Source organism: Neoarius graeffei, chromosome 2 (assembly GCF_027579695.1).
Source record: "Neoarius graeffei isolate fNeoGra1 chromosome 2, fNeoGra1.pri, whole genome shotgun sequence".
Taxonomy (NCBI): Eukaryota; Metazoa; Chordata; class Actinopteri; order Siluriformes; family Ariidae; genus Neoarius; species Neoarius graeffei.
In genome coordinates, this window is record NC_083570.1 from 30,992,794 (window position 1) to 31,013,960 (window position 21,167).

A 21,167-nucleotide genomic window follows, 5' to 3' on the forward strand; every position below is an offset into this window, starting at 1 on the left:
TCAGGCTGCACAATGGAGTGAGAGTAAGAGTTTGTTTTATTTTGAGAAACATGTGAGTTATGTGAAAATGTTTATAAATGCAATTTTTGCTGATGAATGTACTGTATATTTACCAGTGAGCTGTTGCATTTTACTGGAAAACTTCTTTGAGCTGTGTGGCTCAACAAATATATTTATTTGGGTTTTATATTTTTATTTCCTTTATTTAAAGATAGCCACTACTGTTGTCCAGAGTCCACGTCACCTCGTTTGTTTAGTTTAGTTTAGTTTAGTTTAGTTTAGTTTAGTTTAGTTTATTGCAAAGTTTGAGGCTGGAAGTTAAGTACAGAACTAGAAGAAATACTATATTGTTTTGTTCACACTGAATTGTGATAAACCCTCAAAATTATAAAGTTAACTCTGCTTTATTTTTGAAATGCATTGGGGGAATTAAATACGCACAAAAATATTTTTTGCTGTGTTCAGCCTTATCCTTCCTGAGCTGGTCACATACATTTGCATAAAACAAGCATATTTGTCCACTCCTACTCCTCAAAAAAGTATCCCTTTAAGGTACATTTAGAACAAAAATGTGCAATTAATTTGGACTTAATTATGAGGTAACTATGGACAATTACTATACATACGGGCCATTTTTTCCATGGAATAAAAACGTGTTCTATTCCCTTCTAGTGGGTTTATTGATGGCATGCAATATTGTTATCATATCACTAATCCTCCATGTATTGTGCCACTCTCCCCAATGGAGAATGAACGTGCAATATTGTTATAATATTGCACGTTGTCAAGACAACATGACATCACACATCAGAGCTCATGCGAAGATCCAATGACAAACTTTTCTGCTGCGCATGCGCACACATTTCTTTGTCGGCCAGGAAAGAGGGCTGTGCTAGGTTTACACACTAAATAAATAAACAAACTGAAACTAAAGATGCGCTGAACACCCGAAAGGCTACCAAAACTTCAGTATATATTCTTCACGCATATTTACCAGAGAAAAACATACAATCCTGATTCCAAAAAAGTTGGAACAAAGTACAAATTGTAAATAAAAACGGAATGCAATGATGTGGAAGTTTCAAAATTCCATATTTTATTCAGAATAGAACATAGATGACATATCAAATGTTTAAACTGAGAAAATGTATCATTTAAAGAGAAAAGTTAGGTGATTTTAAATTTCATGACAACAACACATCTCAAAAAAGTTGTGACAAGACCATGTTTACCACTGTGAGACATCCCCTTTTCTCTTTACAACAGTATGTAAACATCTGGGGACTGAGGAGACAAGTTGCTCAAGTTTAGGGATAGGAATGTTAGCCCATTCTTGTCTAATGTAGGATTCTAGTTGCTCAACTGTCTTAGGTCTTTTTTGTCGTATCTTCCGTTTTATGATGCGCCGAATGTTTTCTACGGGTGAAAGATCTGGACTGCAGGCTGGCCAGTTCAGTACCCAGACCCTTCTTCTACGCAGCCATGATGCTGTAATTGATGCAGTATGTGGTTTGGCATTGTCATGTTGGAAAATGCAAGGTCTTCCCTGAAAGAGATGTCTTCTGGATGGGAGCATATGTTGCTCTAGAACCTGGATATACCTTTCAGCATTGATGGTGTCTTTCCAGATGTGTAAGCTGCCCATGCCACACGCACTAATGCAACCCCATACCATCAGAGATGCAGGCTTCTGAACTGAGCGCTGATAACAACTTGGGTCGTCCTTCTCCTCTTTAGTCCGAATGACACAGCGTCCCTGATTTCCATAAAGAACTTCAAATTTTGATTCGTCTGACCACAGAACAGTTTTCCACTTTGCCACAGTCCATTTTAAATGAGCCTTGGCCCAGAGAAGACGTCTGCGCTTCTGGATCATGTTTAGATTAGGGATGCACCGATCCATATTTTTTCACTTCCGATCCGATCCCGATACCTGAATTTGAATATCTGCCGATACCGATACTATTCCGATACCAAAAATATTTCAATATTATCATCATTATTGGTAAAAACTCATCTCTACAGGCAACTATGATATGAACAAATGGATGCATGTGTGTACCAAAAGGCAACTTGAGGTAAGTATAAGGTCAGAAAACAGGAAATCCTACTAACAGTAACAATCCCATCCTGAAAACAAATATGCAACTGTAAGGATTTTAAACTGACTGTCATTTATTAAACTCAAGACAGAAGGGCTGCTTTCACTTCTTCACAAATTAAGTATAGGCCACAACAAGTGTAGCCACAATAAAGCAAAAAAAGTTTTCACATATAAAATGGCCTTAAATGTGATCATTCACAGCAGCAATAAAACATTCATGCTCAAGCAGCAGCCACAATTCAAGGTTGTCAAATACTTGAAATCAAAGTGCAATATAAAGTGCAATGTAAGTTTCACACCCACCATCAATAAAACAGTGTACATCTGAACAGCACAAATGGAGGTTTGACTTAGAATGTGACCTGGATTAAACTTGCACCAGAGTCTAACTATTCTTCAAAAGAAAATAAACAGTAAATGACTCCTCAAAAAGTTAACACTGAGGCAGGGATTGATCTAGAGCATTCAAAAAATCTCACTTAAACATTGGCAGGTTCTTTTTAAGGAATATGAGCATTTCTGCTCTCTCTGCTGTCAGGCGATTCCTCTTTTCATCCACAATATTGGATGCTGTGCTGAACAGTCTTTCGCTTTCAACACTGGTTGAAGGGGCACTCAGGAACTTTGCCGCAACAGCACCAAGAAGAGGAAAGCGAGCATGGTTGTTTGCCCAGTACTGGAAAGGGCTGTCTTTCTCACTTATTGTTGGTTCTTTCAAGTACATCTGCATCTGGATAACCACTGCCTGGGTACCTCCTGCAGGTTCATCATGCTCCTCCAGAATTCTGTTGTACAGACTGCTGAAGCTGGTTTTCATTGTGCTTGGAGTACCACCACCAGTACTTGGCCCAGCTTCCATGCAAGCAACCTTTTCTGCTGGCTCAGCCTCTGTTGTCCCTGCTTCATCAGCTGAGGCCCTGAGCAGTGCTTGCTCCATCTTCTCAAGCTCTTGTGTCAAGAGGGCCTTCCCCCTCCTGGCAGTTTCTCCACTAGTAAAGAATCTGACACAAAAATGAAAGATTGAGTACAATTTATTTGTTGCTACTGAAAGACAGCAGACAGGCGCGCGCACACGCATTTCCCCCTTATCGAAGTCATTGTAGGCTACATTAACAATACCCACTTTAAAGCTAGGAATCAATCAACAGTTTTGATTTAGCATTATTTAATTTTCAATTTAAAACTTAAAAAATAAACTTAAATTACTAAAAAAATGCCTCACCTGTCCTTGTATCGAGCGTCCACTAAAGTGGCAACAGCGTAGAGTGGTTCACTTTCGACTTCTCTGAAACGCCTGTTGACAGCTTGGAGGAGTGTGCTTTTCATTGTTTTGATGCCGCTGTCGGCACTGTTCTCCATGGCAAGCAGGCGTTGTAAAATGGTCACAGCTGGAATTACGTCGGCAGCAGTAGAGGTCGCTGAGCTGATTTTCCTGGTTAACTCCTCAAAGGGTTCCAACACAGTCACTGTTTTCTCCAGCAAACCCCACTCGTTGGCTGACAATGTTGCAGGTAAATTGTGGTCGGCAGCATATGCACAGAGGGGTCGCTTCTCTTTCAGAAGGCTCTTGATCATATAAAAGGAACTGTTCCATCTTGTTTGAACATCCTGAACAAGTCGAGTTGGTGTAATTGTAGTTCCCCCACCTTGCATCTCACGTTGCAGGTCTTCCAAGCGAGACTGTGCGAGTTGTGAGTGCTTGAAGTGTGCGACGATCTTCCTGCTGTTTGCTAAAGCATCACTAACGCTGCGTTGTGATAGTAGCCCCTCGTGCACAATGAGCTGCAGCGTGTGAGCAAAACAGCCCAGACTAGAAACTGCCATGTCTTCCATCGCAGCCTTCATGTTGCTTGCATTGTCCCGTAGAATTACATGCACTTTTTCTAGCGGGATCTCCCAGTGATTTAACATCTCTGTAATGGATGCTGCGATTGTAGCTCGGTTGTGTGAGCCTCTGCACTTTTTTACCTGGAGCACCGCACAACAGAGCTCGTGTGTATCGTGGTCAATCCAGTGCACAGTAAGGCTTATCAGTGACATTGGGCAGACATCTGAAGTCCAAATATCTGTAGTAAAGCTCAGAGCTGGAACTCTTTTTAACTTCTCAGCTAACTTGGTTGACACTCGGTTGTATAGTTCAGGTAGCGCCGTCTCTGATAAATATCTCCTGGATGGTAAACTGTATCTCGGCTGTAAGTGCTCGATCAGGCTGCGAAATCCTTCGTTTTCGACAACTGACAATGGTTGGTCATCGAGTACGATGAAGTTAAGCAACTTCTCAGTGATCCCTTTAGCTTTAGCATTGTCTGGTGAAAGTTTACCTGTTTGAAATGACTGCTCAAGTGATTGCTGCCGGCTACTTTGGTGTTTCGGCCCCATGGCTACGAAGTCATCGTGCTCTTTAGGGTGGTGCTTTTTCAGATGCTTTATTAAGTTTGTGGTATTGTATGTCGCAACGGAGCTTCCGCCTCTCGGTACAACGGCTTTGCAAACATTGCACGTTGCTGTCTTGCTTTGCGGTGTTTCAAGTAAAAAGTATTTCCACACAGCTGACATGTTGTGGTGAAAAATTGGTTAGCTTGCTGCTCCATCCACGCTCACCTGCTAGCTCGCTACAAACTGTGGGATGGATTTCCTGAACGGAAGCGTGTCTCCTCATTACTGTGTGTCTCATTGAGATTCGCCTCTGTGCAGGAAATCCATTCCACATTTTGCAATCAGGTAGCAGTGCAGCCACCATGGAATCACTTGTGGAGTCATTCCAGCAGACAGTATGTGTACAGACATGTCTCATGGATCGGAAATCTTTGCAGGTTGGATCGGAAATTTCCGATCCGTGAATAACGTTGATATCGGAACCCGATACCGATACTGGATCGGATCGGCCCCATCCCTAGTTTAGATACGGCTTCTTCTTTGAACTATAGAGTTTTAGCTGGCAATGGCGGATGGCACGATGAATTGTGTTCACAGATAATGTTCTCTGGAAATATTCCTGAGCCCATTTTGTGATTTCCAATACAGAAACATGCCTGTATGTGATGCAGTGCCGTCTAAGGGCCCGAAGATCACGGGCACCCAGTATGGTTTTCCGGCCTTGACCCTTACGCACAGAGATTCTTCCAGATTCTCTGAATCTTTTGATGATATTATGCACTGTAGATGATGATATGTTCAAACTCTTTGCAATTTTACACTGTCGAACTCCTTTCTGATATTGCTCCACTATTTGTCGGTGCAGAATTAGGGGGATTGGTGATCCTCTTCCCATCTTTACTTCTGAGAGCCACTGCCACTCCAAGATGCTCTTTTTACAAAGCCCCACTGTTATGGAACAGCCTTCCAAGTAATGTTCGGGAATCAGACACAGTCTCAGCATTTAAGTCTAGGCTGAAAACATATCTGTTTAGTCAAGCCTTTTGTTAATGGTGTTTATGAGGTAAAGGAGTAGATCTGGAGGGTCCTCAGACCTAGAGTGTTTTGGTAAACTGGGATGTATGGATACTGTCAGTCCCCACTCGCTTGCTCACTCGAGTTTGTTGACGGTGTAGTGGCTGGCTGCTTTATGTCCTGGGGCTCCCTCATGCCTGTGTTACCTTCTGGCTCTCTCCTTTTAGTTATGCTGTCATAGTTAGTTGCCGGAGTCCCTGCTTGTACTCGGTGCAATATGTATACTGTTCCTACTTATCCAGGTGACATTGGGCATACCTAACCACCTGTGTTTTCTTTCCCTCCCCCCACCCCAAATCTGTCCCTCTGAGTTACATGGAGTCAACAGGAAATCTTTTGGTGGAGAGGGTGGAGACCTCGACTGGCTATCGTAGCCTGCAGGAAATTGGCCGTCAGACTTCTGTCGCATGTCCCAGACCCGGTGAAATGTAACTGAATTGTCTTGGCCAGCCCTAAGGGTCCCATCTGCATCTCATCATTGCTGAGGAGTGTGCTCCCATCACCCAATCAAGCATCCAGCCAGAGCAGGTCATGTTATATTTTACCATATTAACATGTCATTGTTGTGTGTTATGCCTGATGTAAAGACTCTCGTTTCTGCGAGCCTACCACACAGATTTAATACTTGTCATTTTTAGGGCATACCTAACAACGTGTTTTCTTCCCCCCCCAATTTGTCCCTCTGAGTTACATGTTGATCCTGGGATTGAGATGCTGGCCTCTTCTGCCCCTCGGACCTGCTTGATCCATCCTGGTGCCCTGTGTCTGGTCGGAGTTTTATCGCACCGCTCCTGTGAAGGACGGCCCCATGAGGACAGTTGAGGGTTATACCTGTTAAAACTGTTAATATTATAGTCAGGCTGTCTGTTGTTGCCCAAATGAGGATGGGTTCCCTTTTGAGTCTGGTTCCTCTCGAGGTTTCTTCCTCATGTCGTCTGAGGGAGTTTTTCCTTGCCACCGTCGCCACAGGCTTGCTCATTGGGGATAGATTAGGGATAAAATTAGCTCATGTTTTAAGTCGTTCAAATTCTGTAAAGCTGCTTTGCGACAATGTTTATTGTTAAAAGCGCTATACAAATAAACTTGATTTGATTTGATTTGATTTATACCCAGTCATGTTAATGACCTATTGCCAATTGACCTAATGAGCTGCAGTTTGGTCCTCCAGCTGTTCCTTTTTTGTACCTTTAACTTTTCTAGCCTCTTATTGCCGCTGTCCCAACTTTTTTGAGATGTGTTGCTGTCATGAAATTTCAAATGAGCCAATATTTGGCATGAAATTTCAAACTGTCTCACTTTCGACATTTGATATGTTGTCTATGTTCTATTGTGAATACAATATCAGTTTTTGAGATTTGTAAATTATTGCATTCCATTTTTATTTACAATTTGTACTTTGTCCCAACTTTTTTGGAATCGGGGCTGTACCAACAGACATCCAAAAACTGGAAAAGAGACACGTCGGAGATATAAAACTTCTGCGCTTGTTTCAGGAACGAGGACACGATGGTGCGGGTGTACTTGACTATTCGTGTTGTTGCAAGAGGCCACAAGTTACAGTGGGTAATCACATAGAACAACCACAGGTGCAGTAACACATAAACAACAGCAGGTGGCAGCACACATCCTGTAACATCTTTTTCTTAATTAAAGCAAGGGTTACCAGTGGAACTGAGACCTGGAACCAAGGCCTACTTAATACTCAAAGAAATAACTTGTTTCATCATACTGGCAACTATCATTGTTGTACATTATACCAGCAGCAACAACATAAACATTTGGCAACAAACAGAATACAACTGGTTTTTCTTTTTTTTTTCTTTTTTCTTTTGCGGGACAAAGCAGACTGTTCAAAGATCAAGTCTGTTTGGTGGCCTGGTCAGCCAACCATAGCGTGAGGTGACTGGAGGCCTTGTTGGTGTGGATGTTATGTCAACAGCTGGGCTGTCGACATGCTGAGGTGGGGTAGCGCACGCTGCATGGCTGGCCTGCTCCTTGGTAGCTACCTCTGGCTCGGTTCTATGCGCATGGCTGTCTGAAATCTGCGGTGTACTTGTAGTTGGTTCTGCCGCCCGAAGATCAACCCTGTTTCGGCGGTAGAGAGCTCCTTCTATGTCAACCAGGTAGGACCGCGGTGCAAGCCTCTGCACGCAGGATCCCCGTCTCCAGATGCCTGTCCGGTCGCCAGGCAATGGTTTCATTCGCACCACTTGGCCTACCGTGAGCTCAGGTAGGTCCTTGGCTGAGCTGTCATAGGTTGCTTTGGCGACCTGCTTCCTATGACGCAGCTTCTCCAGCACTCCGGACACCACACATGGTTCCAACAGCTTGCTGGCCACCGGAAGCGCTGTCTTAAGACGCCTTGACATCAGGCGCTGCGCTGGGCTGCTGTCCATTCCTTCGGTCGGTGTGTTGCGCCACTGCAGGATTGCTTTCCAGGCATCCTCGCCCTCACGGTGGGCTTTCTTGCATAAGTTCTTTGCTATCTTGACTGCTGCTTCGGCTTTGCCGTTGGCCTTGGGGTGATGTGGAGATGAGGTGATGTGTTCAAACTCCCACTGTGCTGCGAACTGTTTAAACTGGAGAGATGCAAACTGAGGGCCATTGTCTGAGATTAGATGGTCAGGCTGCCCATGGCGAGCGAACTGTGCCTTGCAGCGTTTGATTGTTGTCTCGGCCAAGAGATCTGGGAGGAGGTCAATCTCCCAGAAATCTGAATAATGATCGACCATCAGGAGAAAGTCTTTGCCATTTTGCTGGAAGAGGTCAGTGGTGACAATCTGCCATGGGCATGTTGGCAGTTCATGAGACATCATTGACTCTTTCTGCTGATGGATGGCATACTCATTGCAGACTGTGCACTTGCCTACAAAGTCTAGGATGTTGGCTCGCATCCCTGGCCAATACAGCGTATCACGTGCTTGCCTGTAGCAGGCCTCGCCCCCAATGTGGCTTGCATGTACTCTTACTAACATCTCATGACGCAGTGCTTTAGGGATAACGACCCTGTCTCCCCTGAACAGCACTCCATTCTGAACACTGAGCTCCTCCTTGTAAGCCCAGTATTCTCTCACCTCCATTTCGGCGTCTTCTTTGTGGTCAGGCCAGCCCTTCAGTGTCACTGTCTTCGCCGCCTGGAGCTGCTCGTCTCTCTCTGTGTGCTGTCGAATTTGAATGAGTCTCTTGTCTGTGACATTAAGATAGTCAGCCTGGTTGATTTGTTCTACCTCCCTCTGTTCTGTTTCCAGACAGCAGACTGTGTGTGTGCCGATCCTGGAGCTTGTGCATGTGTCTGCCACGGTGGCCCTGCTGAGCGTATCACTCACATACATCTCTGGGCCAGGCTTGTATACAACTGCGAGATTGTAGCCCTGTAGAGACAGCAGCATGCTCTGTAGGCACTTCAGGGCATTCAGCAGTGGCTTGCTGAAGATGGCGATGAGGGGCTTATGATCCGTCTCTGCAGTGACACTGTTGCGCCCGTACAGATACTGATGAAAGCGTTGGCATGCAAATACAATGCTTAGGCATTCCTTTTCGATTTGGGCGTAATTCTGCTCTGTTGGTGTGAGAGCCCTCGAGGCAAATGCAACAGGTTGGCCTTCCTGCAACAGCACACAGCCCAGGCCATGCTGGCTAGCGTCGCTCTGGATTGTCACCGCCTTTGTCACATTGTAGTAATGCAGCACTGGTGTTGTAGTCACCAGCTGCTTGACTTCCTTCATTGCTGCGCCGTGTTTTGGAAGCCAGTGCCACACCGCATCTTTATCTGTGAGTCTCCTCAGTGGCTCACAGACCTCAGAAAGGCGTGGCAGGAACTTGGCCAGGTATGTCACGAAGCCAACGAACCGCTGTATGGCCTTCACATCTGTCGGGAGGGGCATGTCCATCACTGCCTTCACTTTCTCTGGGTCAGCTTTCAGACCCTGTGCTGAAAGGATATGCCCATGAAAGCGAACCTCTGGCACTTTAAACTGGAGCTTCCGTATGCTGAGCTGAAGTTTGTTATACCTGTGTGGGTTATACCTGGAGGATGCTCTGGACTCTTACAGTAATGCTTTTATGGCTGAGGACTACAGTTGTCTTGCTAACTTTAGGACTGCAGTTATCATGAACAGTTTTGCACTCAAGTTTCCATCAATGAAGAGCTATAACATCAACGAAACTGTCCTCATGTTAAAACTGTTAATATTATAGTCAGGCTGTCTGTTGCCCAAATGAGGATGGGTTCCCTTTTGATTCTGGTTCCGCTCAAGGTTTCTTCCTCATGTCGTCTGAGGGAGTTTTTCCTTGCCACCGTCGCCACAGGCTTGCTCATTGGGGACAGATTAGGGATAAAATTAGTTCATGTTTTAAGTTGTTAAAATTATGTAAAGCCGCTTTGCGACAATGTTTATTGTTAAAAGCGCTATACAAATAAACTTGACTTGTCGGCATCTGTCCATGAGGGCGAGCAGCTTTGCATCATGGTCATGCCCTGCTTCCTCATCTGAATCCCCGCAGCCCACAATGAGGATGTCATCTGCTATAAGGTCCACCCCATTGAGCCCCACCAGGAGCTCGTGCTGTTTCCGTTGGTACACCTCTGGGGCCACAGAGATGCCAAACGGGAGTTTCAGCCAGTGCTTGCGCCCCCAGGGTGTCCAAAAGGTGGTCATGTAGCTGCTTGGTTCATTCAGTCTGCACTGTAGAAAGGCGTCCCTCGCGTCCACCAAGGTGAAGGCCCTGGCTTTGGGGAGCTTGTAAAGTATGTCCTCCAGAGTGGGCATGATGTGGTGTGATCGCAGCAGAGCCTGGTTGAGGTGCTTTGGGTCAATGCATATTTGCAGTTTGTCTGGTTTCTTGATGATCACCATGTTGCTGATCCAGTCAGTCGGCTCTGTGACTGAGGTGATGTGGCCCTCCGCCTTGTATTTTTCCAGTTGAGCTTTCACTGCCGCCCTCATGGCGACTGGGACATTGCGGGGGGCACTCTGGACTGGCTGAACTGCTGGATTTAGCTGAAAGTGCACCACCCCCGGGACGGATTCTACTGGTGCGGTGAAGACATCCTGATACCTCTCGATGAAAGTCTCTCTTCTCAAAAACCCATCCTGGGTGCTACTGTCCACTGCATTCAGGCCTGCTGGGATAGTAAACTGCATAAGTCCAAGGCGCTCGCATGTGGACCCCGAAAGCAGTGGCTGCTGGCTGGTGTTAACTATCTCAAATTCTAAGGTGTGTTTGCGGTCTCGCACAACACACTCTGTCACGAATAGACCCATGGAAGTCATCAACTGACCCGAGTAGAGCTTGAGCTTGATGCTGCTTGGCATGAGTTTTTCTTGAGGTGGAATTCGCATCTTGTCTCTCAGGCTCATAACGTCACACGTGGCTCCCGAGTCTAGCTGGCACTTTTGCTTAGTGCCATTCAGTATGAGAGCAGCGAACCACTTTTTTCCTTTAGGACCAACAGCCCCAATGCATTCGGTTGTGAAGAGATCATCTCCGCTGTCTGTTTCCTGGGAAAGTATTGGAGTGAACCTGAGTAGGTGCTTCGGATCCCTTGGTTTTCATGCAGACGCGAGCAAAGTGGTTGGGTGTACCACAAGCTTTGCACACCTTTCCATAGGCAGAACATTGCTCTCGCCCTCTTCCATGATGGACACCACAGTATCTGCATGCAGAGCCATTGCCTGTGGCTGTGGCTGGGGTGTATTTTTTCTGCTGCTTCCAATTAGGACGGGGAGTTTTATTTGATGGCTGTCTGGACGCTGCGTGGACGCTGTCTGTCTGTGGCTTGTCTTGTTCCATAGAGCTTAGTGTTATGTCTGTCAACTCTGCGGCTCTGCATAATTCCAAGGCTTTGGCCAGCGTTAGAGCTTGTTCTCTCAACAGCCGTCTACGAGTGGCCTCATTGGCAATGCCAAGTACTAATTTGTCTCTGATGAATTTGTCCCTTAGGGCCCCATAGTCACAGGTTGCTACTTTTTCTCTCAAATGGGTAACAAAAGTGTCAATGGACTCACCATCCTCCTGTTTGCAACAGCCGAAGACATAGCACTCATATATTACATTTTTAGACTGGTGGAAGTACTCCCCTAATTTATCCAGAACTTTCTTCATGTCGTTGCGTTCTGCCTCCGTCAACTGCAGGTTGTGCTTGTAAACATGGTGACAGTCTGGCCCCATTAGACTCCTCAACGTGGCAGCCTGAACCGCTGATGACGCCTGTGTTAAATCCACTGCTAAACTGTAATCTTCGAATTCATAGTTTTACACGAGGACTTCACTCATGGACTTCACTTAGCATAGCCCAAGAGCATTAGCTCAAAATTGAGTCCAACCCGGAACAAATTAGTAACAAGCTGAATTTTTCAGAATATGTTCAGAATACCCTTAGGAATAACATACTAAAAGTCCCCGGGAATCCACCTTGTGCTCTCTGAGAAATTCAAGATGGCGTCCAAAATGGCCGCCGATTGGAGATTTTTCAATATCTCAGGGATAAAACATAATATAAATGCAATTAAAATGTTAAATGATATGTTCTCTCATACAAGCAATGCAAATTCACCATTGTCACACTGTTAAAATTAAAATTAACCAAGATTACAAGGTCATTAATGTGGAAATTACATGGAATTTGATGGTTGACATGATTGACAGATTAGCTTAGTAGGCTACCTACGTACATGAACATAATGTAAGACAACAATTAGACATCAATTTCCTTAATATTTAGTGCATCTTTAAGCTTTGATAAAATATTAAAGGGAAATTAAATTTGAGAACTCTATCTTCTAAAACTACAATGGCAAGCTGTTTCAGTACACTTCTTCAACATTCCGGCAACTTTCATGACAAAAAGGTCTGCCTCAATAAAAGCTCTTGCTTATAAACAATGAGTAGACTTAAACACTTCTCAGTGCCTCAGTTGTAATGCTTGGACCTTTGTTGTACCATCAATGAAGTAGGGAATTTATTCAAGCTTGTTTAAGGGTGGAAAAAAATTAATCTTTGAGTTTCTAGCGCCAGTCTTTACTACTAGCAATGCCAGTGTGTTCGGAAAAAAATTACTAAACTCAGCATGACCTTTTAAAAATGACTGAACTCAGCATGACCTTTTAACATGCCATTTTTCATTTTACACCACCAATTTACTTTAATTAATATTAATGAAAATAAGTGCTCCAACCCCTAGTAATTGTGTTTGTTGTTTTGTGAACAGAATAGGATGATACGGAGTGAACGAGTAACCAATGTATCCACACTCTATAATCGGTAGTGTACATTAAATAGCACATGTATAGATTTACAATTATAAGTCTGTAATTATTAGTCCTAAACATTAAGAACTGAAGCCATTTCAAAAACATATGAGATATCTTCATGATACCATGACGATTATTTTGTCATAACAGTCATTGTTATTTCTTCTTGGATGTGAATTTATGGGCCAGGGCGTTTCAAGATTGATACTTGATTCAAGGATCGGACTGGATGAAACCGACACACATTCATAGTACTGTGCACATTCATAAATGTGAACTGGTGAAGTGCCAAAAATATGACAATCTAACCAGACATGGCAAGCGAACAGATTATACACAAATATACTGTTATAATAATGTCTCATCTCATCTCATTATCTCTAGCCACTTTATCCTTCTACAGGGTCGCAGGCAAGCTGGAGCCTGTCCCAGCTGACTACGGGCGAAAGGCAGGGTACACCCTGGACAAGTCGCCAGGTCATCACAGGGCTGACACATAGACACAGACAACCATTCACACTCACATTCACACCTACGGTCAATTTAGAGTCACCAGTTAACCTAACCTGCATGTCTTTGGACTGTGGGGGAAACCGGAGCACCCGGAGGAAACCCACGCGGACACGGGGAGAACATGCAAACTCCGCACAGAAAGGCCCTCGCCGGCCACGGGGCTCGAACCCGGACCTTCTTGCTGTGAGGCGACAGCGCTAACCACTACACCACCGTGCCGCCCGTTATAATAATGTGTACATTGTTATTATATAATGTTAATACACAATGTAATTAATACACACATGTTGGAATTTACTCTCCTACCCTACAAAACATATATTCTGACCTTTTAATTGCATTAATATTTTGTTTTGGGCCTGAGATATGGGCAGATCTCCATTTGGAGGCCATTTTGGACGCCATCTTGAATTTCTCAGAGAGCACAAGGGGGATTTCCGGGGACTTTTAGTATGTTATTCCTAAAGGTATTCTGAACATATTCTGAAATTTTCAGCTTGTTACTAATTTGTTCTGGGTATAACCCTATTACTCCTGGGCTAGCAAAGCCCTTTTGTTTTGAACAACTGCAATGTAACAGTTAACTACTACCAAAGTAACTTTGAACTTGAATTGTCAACCTGGATATTGCTTGTATATAAGTTCAGGCTTTTTGGACTGTACCATTTTTATCGTGAGAACTTTGACTTTGTACATGTACATTGGATTGACAGAACATTCAATTACATTCGATCAGAATCAGCATTCAATATTGGTAAGTTACCCCCCTGTTCTTAACTTTTTGTAAAATCTATAATTATTGCATTGAATGTCTATGATAATAAAATAATATGTCTATAATAATAATAATAATCTCATCTCATCTCATTATCTCTAGCCGCTTTATCCTTCTACGGGGTCGCAGGCAAGCTGGAGCCTATCCCAGCTGACTACGGGCGAAAGGCGGGGTACACCCTGGACAAGTCGCCAGGTCATCACAGGGCTGACACATAGACACAGACAACCATTCACACTCACATTCACACCTACGGTCAATTTAGAGTCACCAGTTAACCTAACCTGCATGTCTTTGGACTGTGGGGGAAACCGGAGCACCCGGAGGAAACCCACGCGGACACGGGGAGAACATGCAAACTCCGCACAGAAAGGCCCTCGCCGGCCCCGGGGCTCGAACCCGGACCTTCTTGCTGTGAGGCGACAGTGCTAACCACTACACCACCGTGCCGCCCAATAATAATAATATTAATAATAATAATAATAATGGCTGTCTTTTTTCGTGGTATATCAAATATATTCCATTCAGCTAGCATGATACTGAACTCGTCTTCAACTCATGCAATATCATGCTAGCTGAATGGAATATATCTGATATACCACTCAAAGCCAGCCATCCATCTATTATCTGTAGCTGCTTATCCTGTACAGGGTCGCATGCAAGCTGGAGCCTATCCCAGCTGACTATGGGTGAGAGGCAAGGTACACCCTGGACAAGTCGCCAGGTCATCGCAGGACTGACACATAGAGACAAACAACCATTCACACTCACATCTACAGTCAATTTAGAGCCACCAATTAGCCTAACCTGCACGTCTTTGGACTGTGGGGGGAAACTGGAGCACCCGGAGGAAACCCACACAGACACAGAGTACCTTAATCTAAGAAAAGCCTTTGATACTGTCACATTTGTTGGTTGTGGATTGGTGATTGGGTTGCGCATGTGCATTCTGTGCTATGCACTTCCTGGGTCCCGAGTTGTTTGCAACAAGTCTTTTTTCCACGAGTGTTGGCGTTAATCACTAATCTTTTTTATTTTTTCTACAAACACTTTTCCAGTATCCTCTTCATTTTTTTATTGTACTTTTGCTTTCCTTTTTGTACTTTCCACTTTCACTTTCCTTTTTCTGTTTTTTCTCTTTTTTTTGTAGAAGAACGCCAAGACCGGAAGCTTTCTTTTTTCTCCTCTTGTGTAAAGACCACAAGTGAAGGCCATCCACATCGGATCTGTTTTAATATCAACAGATCTTCGATTAAGGTATATGAATCCTTTCATCATGGCACACCTTCAGCCTGTTCAGTGTGCTGAGTGCAAGACGTTTAGTCATTTTTCCTCCGTCGCTAGTGATAGCTTTATTTGTGATAAGTGCAGATTAGTTAGCTCTCTGATGGAGAAGATTACAGTGTTAGAAGCGCATATCGAGGCTTTAGAGAAGGCCAGTGAGAATGAGAACAGTGTAGTTGTCATGCTCCACCCCGGACATCCACTCCGGAGATTACGGATCTCTCACGCCAGCACCGATCCGGATTCGGGACAGGAATTCCTTCTCCCCTGAACTTACTTCCTGGTTTTCACTGCTGCTTATTTAAGGGCCATTCTCATACCCCTTTTCCACCAAATCAGTTCCAGGGCTGGTTTGGAGCCAGTGCTGGTGCTGGTTCACAACTCATTCAACTTGCGAGCCAGCTGAGAACCAGTTTGCTTTTCCATCGCTTGCGGTGCTAAGCGGAGCCACATCATTACGTCACTGTATACGTCATTATGTCGCTGTATACGTCAGTTACGTTGCTGTATACAGAAGGTACGGCGCTACGTTTACATAAACCTTGGCGTGAATATCGAAGCAAAAACAACACGGAAGAAGCAGCAGCAGCAACAATAATAATGGATGACTTCGCGTTTGTACAGCTGCTGCTTCTCGTCGCTTAAAAATGGCGATCTTTCGCAGTCTTGTTATTGTTGTTGGTCTTAACAACTCCGCCCCCCCGCTGACGTAAGCGGTTCTTTCCTCTGGCCCAGCAGAGAGTTGGTGCTAGCCTGGAACCGTTTTTTCTGGCCCCAGAGCCAGTTCTTTGTCAGTGGAAACAGAAAACCCGGTTCCAAACTAAGCACTGGCCCTGAACCAGCCCTGGAACTGCTTTGGTGGAAAAGGGACATCAGACACTGTTTCTGGCCAGAACGTTTCGTTTGCTACTCTAGCCATTTCTGTGCCGCTCTTGCTTCTCATGGTTTTTTTTTCTCTAGTTACTTATCTTGTTCATGTTTTTTTGCACTAAGGGTTTTTTCTTGTTCATGGTTTTTTACACGACCGTTTTTGTCTTTGCCTGTCTCGTGTTTTTGTCAAGTTGTTTGTCTCTTTTTGCCCTGACTATTTTTGCCATTTGTTTATTGTCCTGTTTGTTTACCTTTTTGCTGCGGCCTTTCTTCTCTGGATTAAATCATCTTATTTATTGGATTACTGTCTGTGTTCTGCTTTTGGATCCTAATTCCACCACATCTCCACCAATCCTAACAGTACGTTCTGGCCCTCATGGATCCAGTGGAACTCGCCCATCTGAGAATGGCCACCCAGCAGCAAGGGACTCTCCTCGGGACCCACCAACAAGACCTACAACAAATTACCCGGAACCTCGCCACCCTGTCCAACGCACTCAACCTTCTCACCACGCAGATGCAGCGTTGTCAAGCCATGCCTGCCCCTGCTCAGCCGTCTCCTACTTCAGCTCCTGCCACCGCCTTTCTCTAAGAACCGAGACTTCCAGCACCTCAGCCCTACAATGGAGAACCAGGTACTTGCAGATCGTTTTTGTCTCAATGTTCATTGATCCTAGAACTGCAACCTCTGGCTTTCCCCACAGAACACTCCCGGGTAGCATATACAATAATGCTCCTCACCGGCAAGGCCAGAGAGTGGGGAACTGCAGTCTGGGATGCCAATGCACCCTTTTGTTCCAGTTTCAAGGATTTCTCTGAGGAGATGAGGCAAACTTTCGACTGCTCTCTGTCCGGCCGGGAGGCAGCCAGAGAGCTCATGGAGCTGTGGCAGGGGTCCCGGTCTACCTTGGATTACGCCATCGAGTTCTGGACGTTGGCGGCTTCATGCGGTTGGAACGAGAATGCCCAGGTCGACGCATTCCTGCACGGCTTGTCCGATGCCATCAAGGATGAGTTGGTATCGCGGGAACTGCCGTCAGACTTCTACAGCCTCATGGACCTCGCCAACCGCATCGACACTCGGATCCAGCAATAGAGGAGAGAAAAGAACCACCCCAGATTCACCTCCTCTCCACCTCCCGCCGCGTCCGTCGAACCCATGCAGGTAGACCGGGTTTGGGTGTCAGTGGAGGAACAACATCGCCGGTGGAGCATGGGGGCCTGCTTCTACTGCAGTCAGCTGGGACACATCTGCTGAGCCTACCCGCTAAAAGGACGAGCCCACCAGTGAATCAAGGGCAGGACTCGACATTAACGGTTGTCCGCTTGTCCGGGACAAGTGATACTTAATGTCGGACAAGCTCATCGTCTCAGTTACTTGTCCAATCGGACAAGTGCCAAAATACGCTGATATTCGGGTTACATATCAAATTTATCAGTTTATTCACATGATTTCCGAAGCATCTCACTCGCCATATTGTTTTGATGAATCGCCGGATGTTTCTATTCGGAAAGAGCGATGTGCGCATGCGCAATATTCCACTTGCAAAACCGGCCAATACCGCTTCGTGTATTTGAGCTGAAAAGTAAACGGTTGTTTATGATTGGTTTTAATCGTGCCATACACGTGGATTTGTTGACATTTCTGTTGGCGGGATCATTATTCAACTGTATATTTACGTTGAGTGTGTGGTAATTTCCAAATCTTTGAATTGTTGTTGATGGTGTTCATTATACAGCCGAGCGTGTGGCGGGGTGTGCTGGCGGGGAATGTGCGCCTGCATGCGTGTGGGATGGAGTGAGATAGGAGTGAGATAGGAGTGGGGAAAGTTATCTATGAAATACCAAGCTGTCAAATGGCTGCTAATTAGGTTACCGGCTGTATTAATTAATTAATTAATTAATTAATTAATTAATTAATTAGTAATGGGAGTTTAGGGATTTGAAACATAGGGCTCTATAATTTTAGATATAATTATGGATTATTTTAAATTATCTTTTTTTGACCATTAAATACCATACAGGAGCCACACTGAATAATTAGACAAAAATTAATCAGTGGCGGATATATATTCAAAATTAATAATTTAAAAATGAAAATATATATAATTTTCTGGTTTTCAATTTCTCATAAATAAATTAATGATTGATGGAGTCCAATTGATGGAGCAGAACTCAAGGGTTGAAAGATGAAGATGAATAGAAACTTTATTTGTATCCATTCATCTGTGAGTCAACAGAGGTGTGGAGGTTTTCATAACAAGATATATTATCTTGTCATTTGATAACTAGATTTCAGTGTATAATAATCAGTGATTTACAGTATTAATCAGTCAATTTTGTTATCAGTTGTTTTTATTTGTAGCATTGTTGTTGTTTGTTTCTCTTGTCCAAACTAGTGATATCTCAAGTCATAAATTTTAAGATAATGTTACTTTTTGTGATATTTGTTACTGAACTGCAGAGTACTGATCTGTGCATATATAATGGTTAGTGTTTCTGGATCTCATAGTATAGTTATTTTGTTCTTAAAACTTTATGTTCATAATTTCTACTCTATTGGAATATATTGCTTCTGAACTTCAGCATAATGATTGGTGAATTATGGTATCAATCAGTCTGTTTTACTATATTTTTGAACTTTTGCCTCAGTATATCAAGTATTGATTACTTTTGATTCATAGATATTATGCATATGTCATGAATTCGGAAACAAATGCCATAAAGATTGTTGGGTTACAAATAGTTTATTTGTGGGGTTTTTTTCTCAAATATTTTTCGGACAAGTCAACTTCACATTCGGACAAGTAAATTTCCTTTCAACTTGCCCGACAAAACAAGTGGTTTCAAAAGTTAATGTAGAGCCCTGAAGGGGCCCTGGTGGGCAATGCTCAGAACCAGTCCCCCGCTAATCGTCCATTACTTCCTGTCATCATAATCCGTGACAACCAGCATCACCACCTCCAGGCCCTCGTCGACTCAGGGGCGGACAGGAACCTGATCTGCTCCACCACTGCCAAGCGTCTGGAAATCCGGCTACTTGCTCTTGACGTCCCTCTCACTGTCCTGACACTCAATGGCACCAGCTTGACCAGCATCACCCACCTTACTGCCCCGCTCACCCTAAGGATTTCCAGTAACCACTCAGAAACCATCCAGCTTCACGTCATGAACAACCCCCACATACCCATCGTTCTAGGATTACCATGGTTAATGCAGCACAACCCCCACCTTAACTGGGCTGACAACACCATCCTAGGCTGGAGCCAGTCCTGCCTAGCTTCCTGTCTGAACTCTGCTCTGCCTCCCACCAAACCACCACAGCCTTCAGCCAGCGAGTTCCCCGACCTCTCATACGTGCCTTTGGAATATCTGGATCTCAAACTTGTTTTCAGTAAGACCCGAGCAGTGTCCCTCCCTCCTCACAGACCCTATGACTGTGGTATCAACCTCCTACCTGGGACAGCGCCACCCAAAGGACAACTCTACTCTCTCTCTTCCATTGAAAGGCAAGCCATGGAGAAGTACATCTCCAAATCTTTGGCAGCTGGGATCATCCGTCCTTCCTCTTCCCCAGCAGGGGCAGGATTCTTCTTTGTGGAAAAGAAGGACAAGTCACTCCACCCCTGCATTGACTATCGGGGTCTCAACACCATCATGGTCAAGAACCACTACCCACTACCGCTCATGACCACAGCCTTTGAACTACTCCAGGGAGCCAAGTTATTCACCAAGCTAGATCTACGCAATGCATACCGTCTCGTCAGGATCAGGGAGGGGGACGAGTGGAAGACGGCCTTTAACACCACCACTGGTCACTACGAGTACCTCGTGGTCCCTTTCGGAAGCCGAGAAAGCCTTTTCCACACTCAAGCACAGGTTTACCACAGCACCCATTCTCACCATACCCGATCCTACCAAGCAGTTTATTGTCGAGGTCGACGCTTCCGAGTCAGGGGTCAGAGCTATACTATCCCAGAGGGCCAGTGATGACAAGGTCCACCCATGCTCCTTCTTCTCCCACCGGCTATCCCCAGCAGAACGGAATTACAACATCGGTGACCGAGAACTACTGGCTGTTAAACTAGCCTTGGAGGAGTGGAGGCACTGGCTCAAGGGGTCAGAGCTCCCCTTCTAGTCTGGACTGACCATAAGAATCTGGTCAGTCAAGTCAGCCAAACACCTTAATTCCCGTCAAGCCCATTGGTCTCTCTTCTTCTCCCAGTTCAACTTCATGCTTTCCTACCACCCAGGCTCCAAGAACGGCAAACCCAACGCCCTGTCCAGGATGTTCTCTTCCCACCAAGAGGAATCCAAGCCACCCGAGACCATCTTTCCTCCACGCTGCCTGGTGGAAGCCGCCATTTTAGAGGTTGAGATGCTCGTGCAGAAAGCCCTGGAGCAGGACCCTGCTGAAGGTAACCCCAACAACACTCCTCCGAACCATCTGTTTGTTCCCTGTCCTGTGCGAACCCAGGTGCTGCAGTGGGGTCGTGGCTCCAAGCTGGCGTGTCATCCGGGAGCCGCCTGAACCCTGGCACTCATCCAGCAGCACTTTTGGGGGCCATCCATCAAAGAGGATGTCCAGGAGTTTGTGGCAGCCTGCGACACATGCTCCCGGAACAAGATAGCCAATCGACCCCTGCCGGCTTGCGAAGACCCCTCCTGACTCCACGTCGGCCTTAGTCTCACATCGCCCTGGACTTCGTCACTGGACTCCCCAATTCAGGTGGCAACACATGCATCCTCACTGTCATTGACCGTTTCTCCAAGACCGTCCATTTCATTCCTCTGCCCAAGCTCCCCTCAGCCAAAGAAACTGCAGAATTACTCATCCACCACATCTTCCGTCAGACTGGCACTACCACTCACCATGCGATGCATTCACCCCATGTGCCATATGTCACAGCTTAAACCT

At 45.1% G+C, this 21,167-nt stretch overlaps 1 protein-coding gene across 1 annotated transcript; it reads right to left on the reverse strand.

Annotated features, from left to right (window-relative positions):
- Positions 1–1,951: 1,951 nt before the first annotated feature.
- On the reverse strand, positions 1,952–4,912 carry LOC132872492 (zinc finger BED domain-containing protein 4-like). Its single transcript, XM_060907379.1, has 2 exons — positions 3,327–4,912; positions 1,952–3,105 (listed from the first exon to the last, which is right to left on the reverse strand). The coding sequence occupies exons 1-2, from the start codon at positions 4,658–4,660 to the stop codon at positions 2,580–2,582; spliced, it is 1,860 nt and encodes a 619-aa protein (XP_060763362.1). The 5' UTR covers positions 4,661–4,912; the 3' UTR covers positions 1,952–2,579.
- Positions 4,913–21,167: the final 16,255 nt, after the last annotated feature.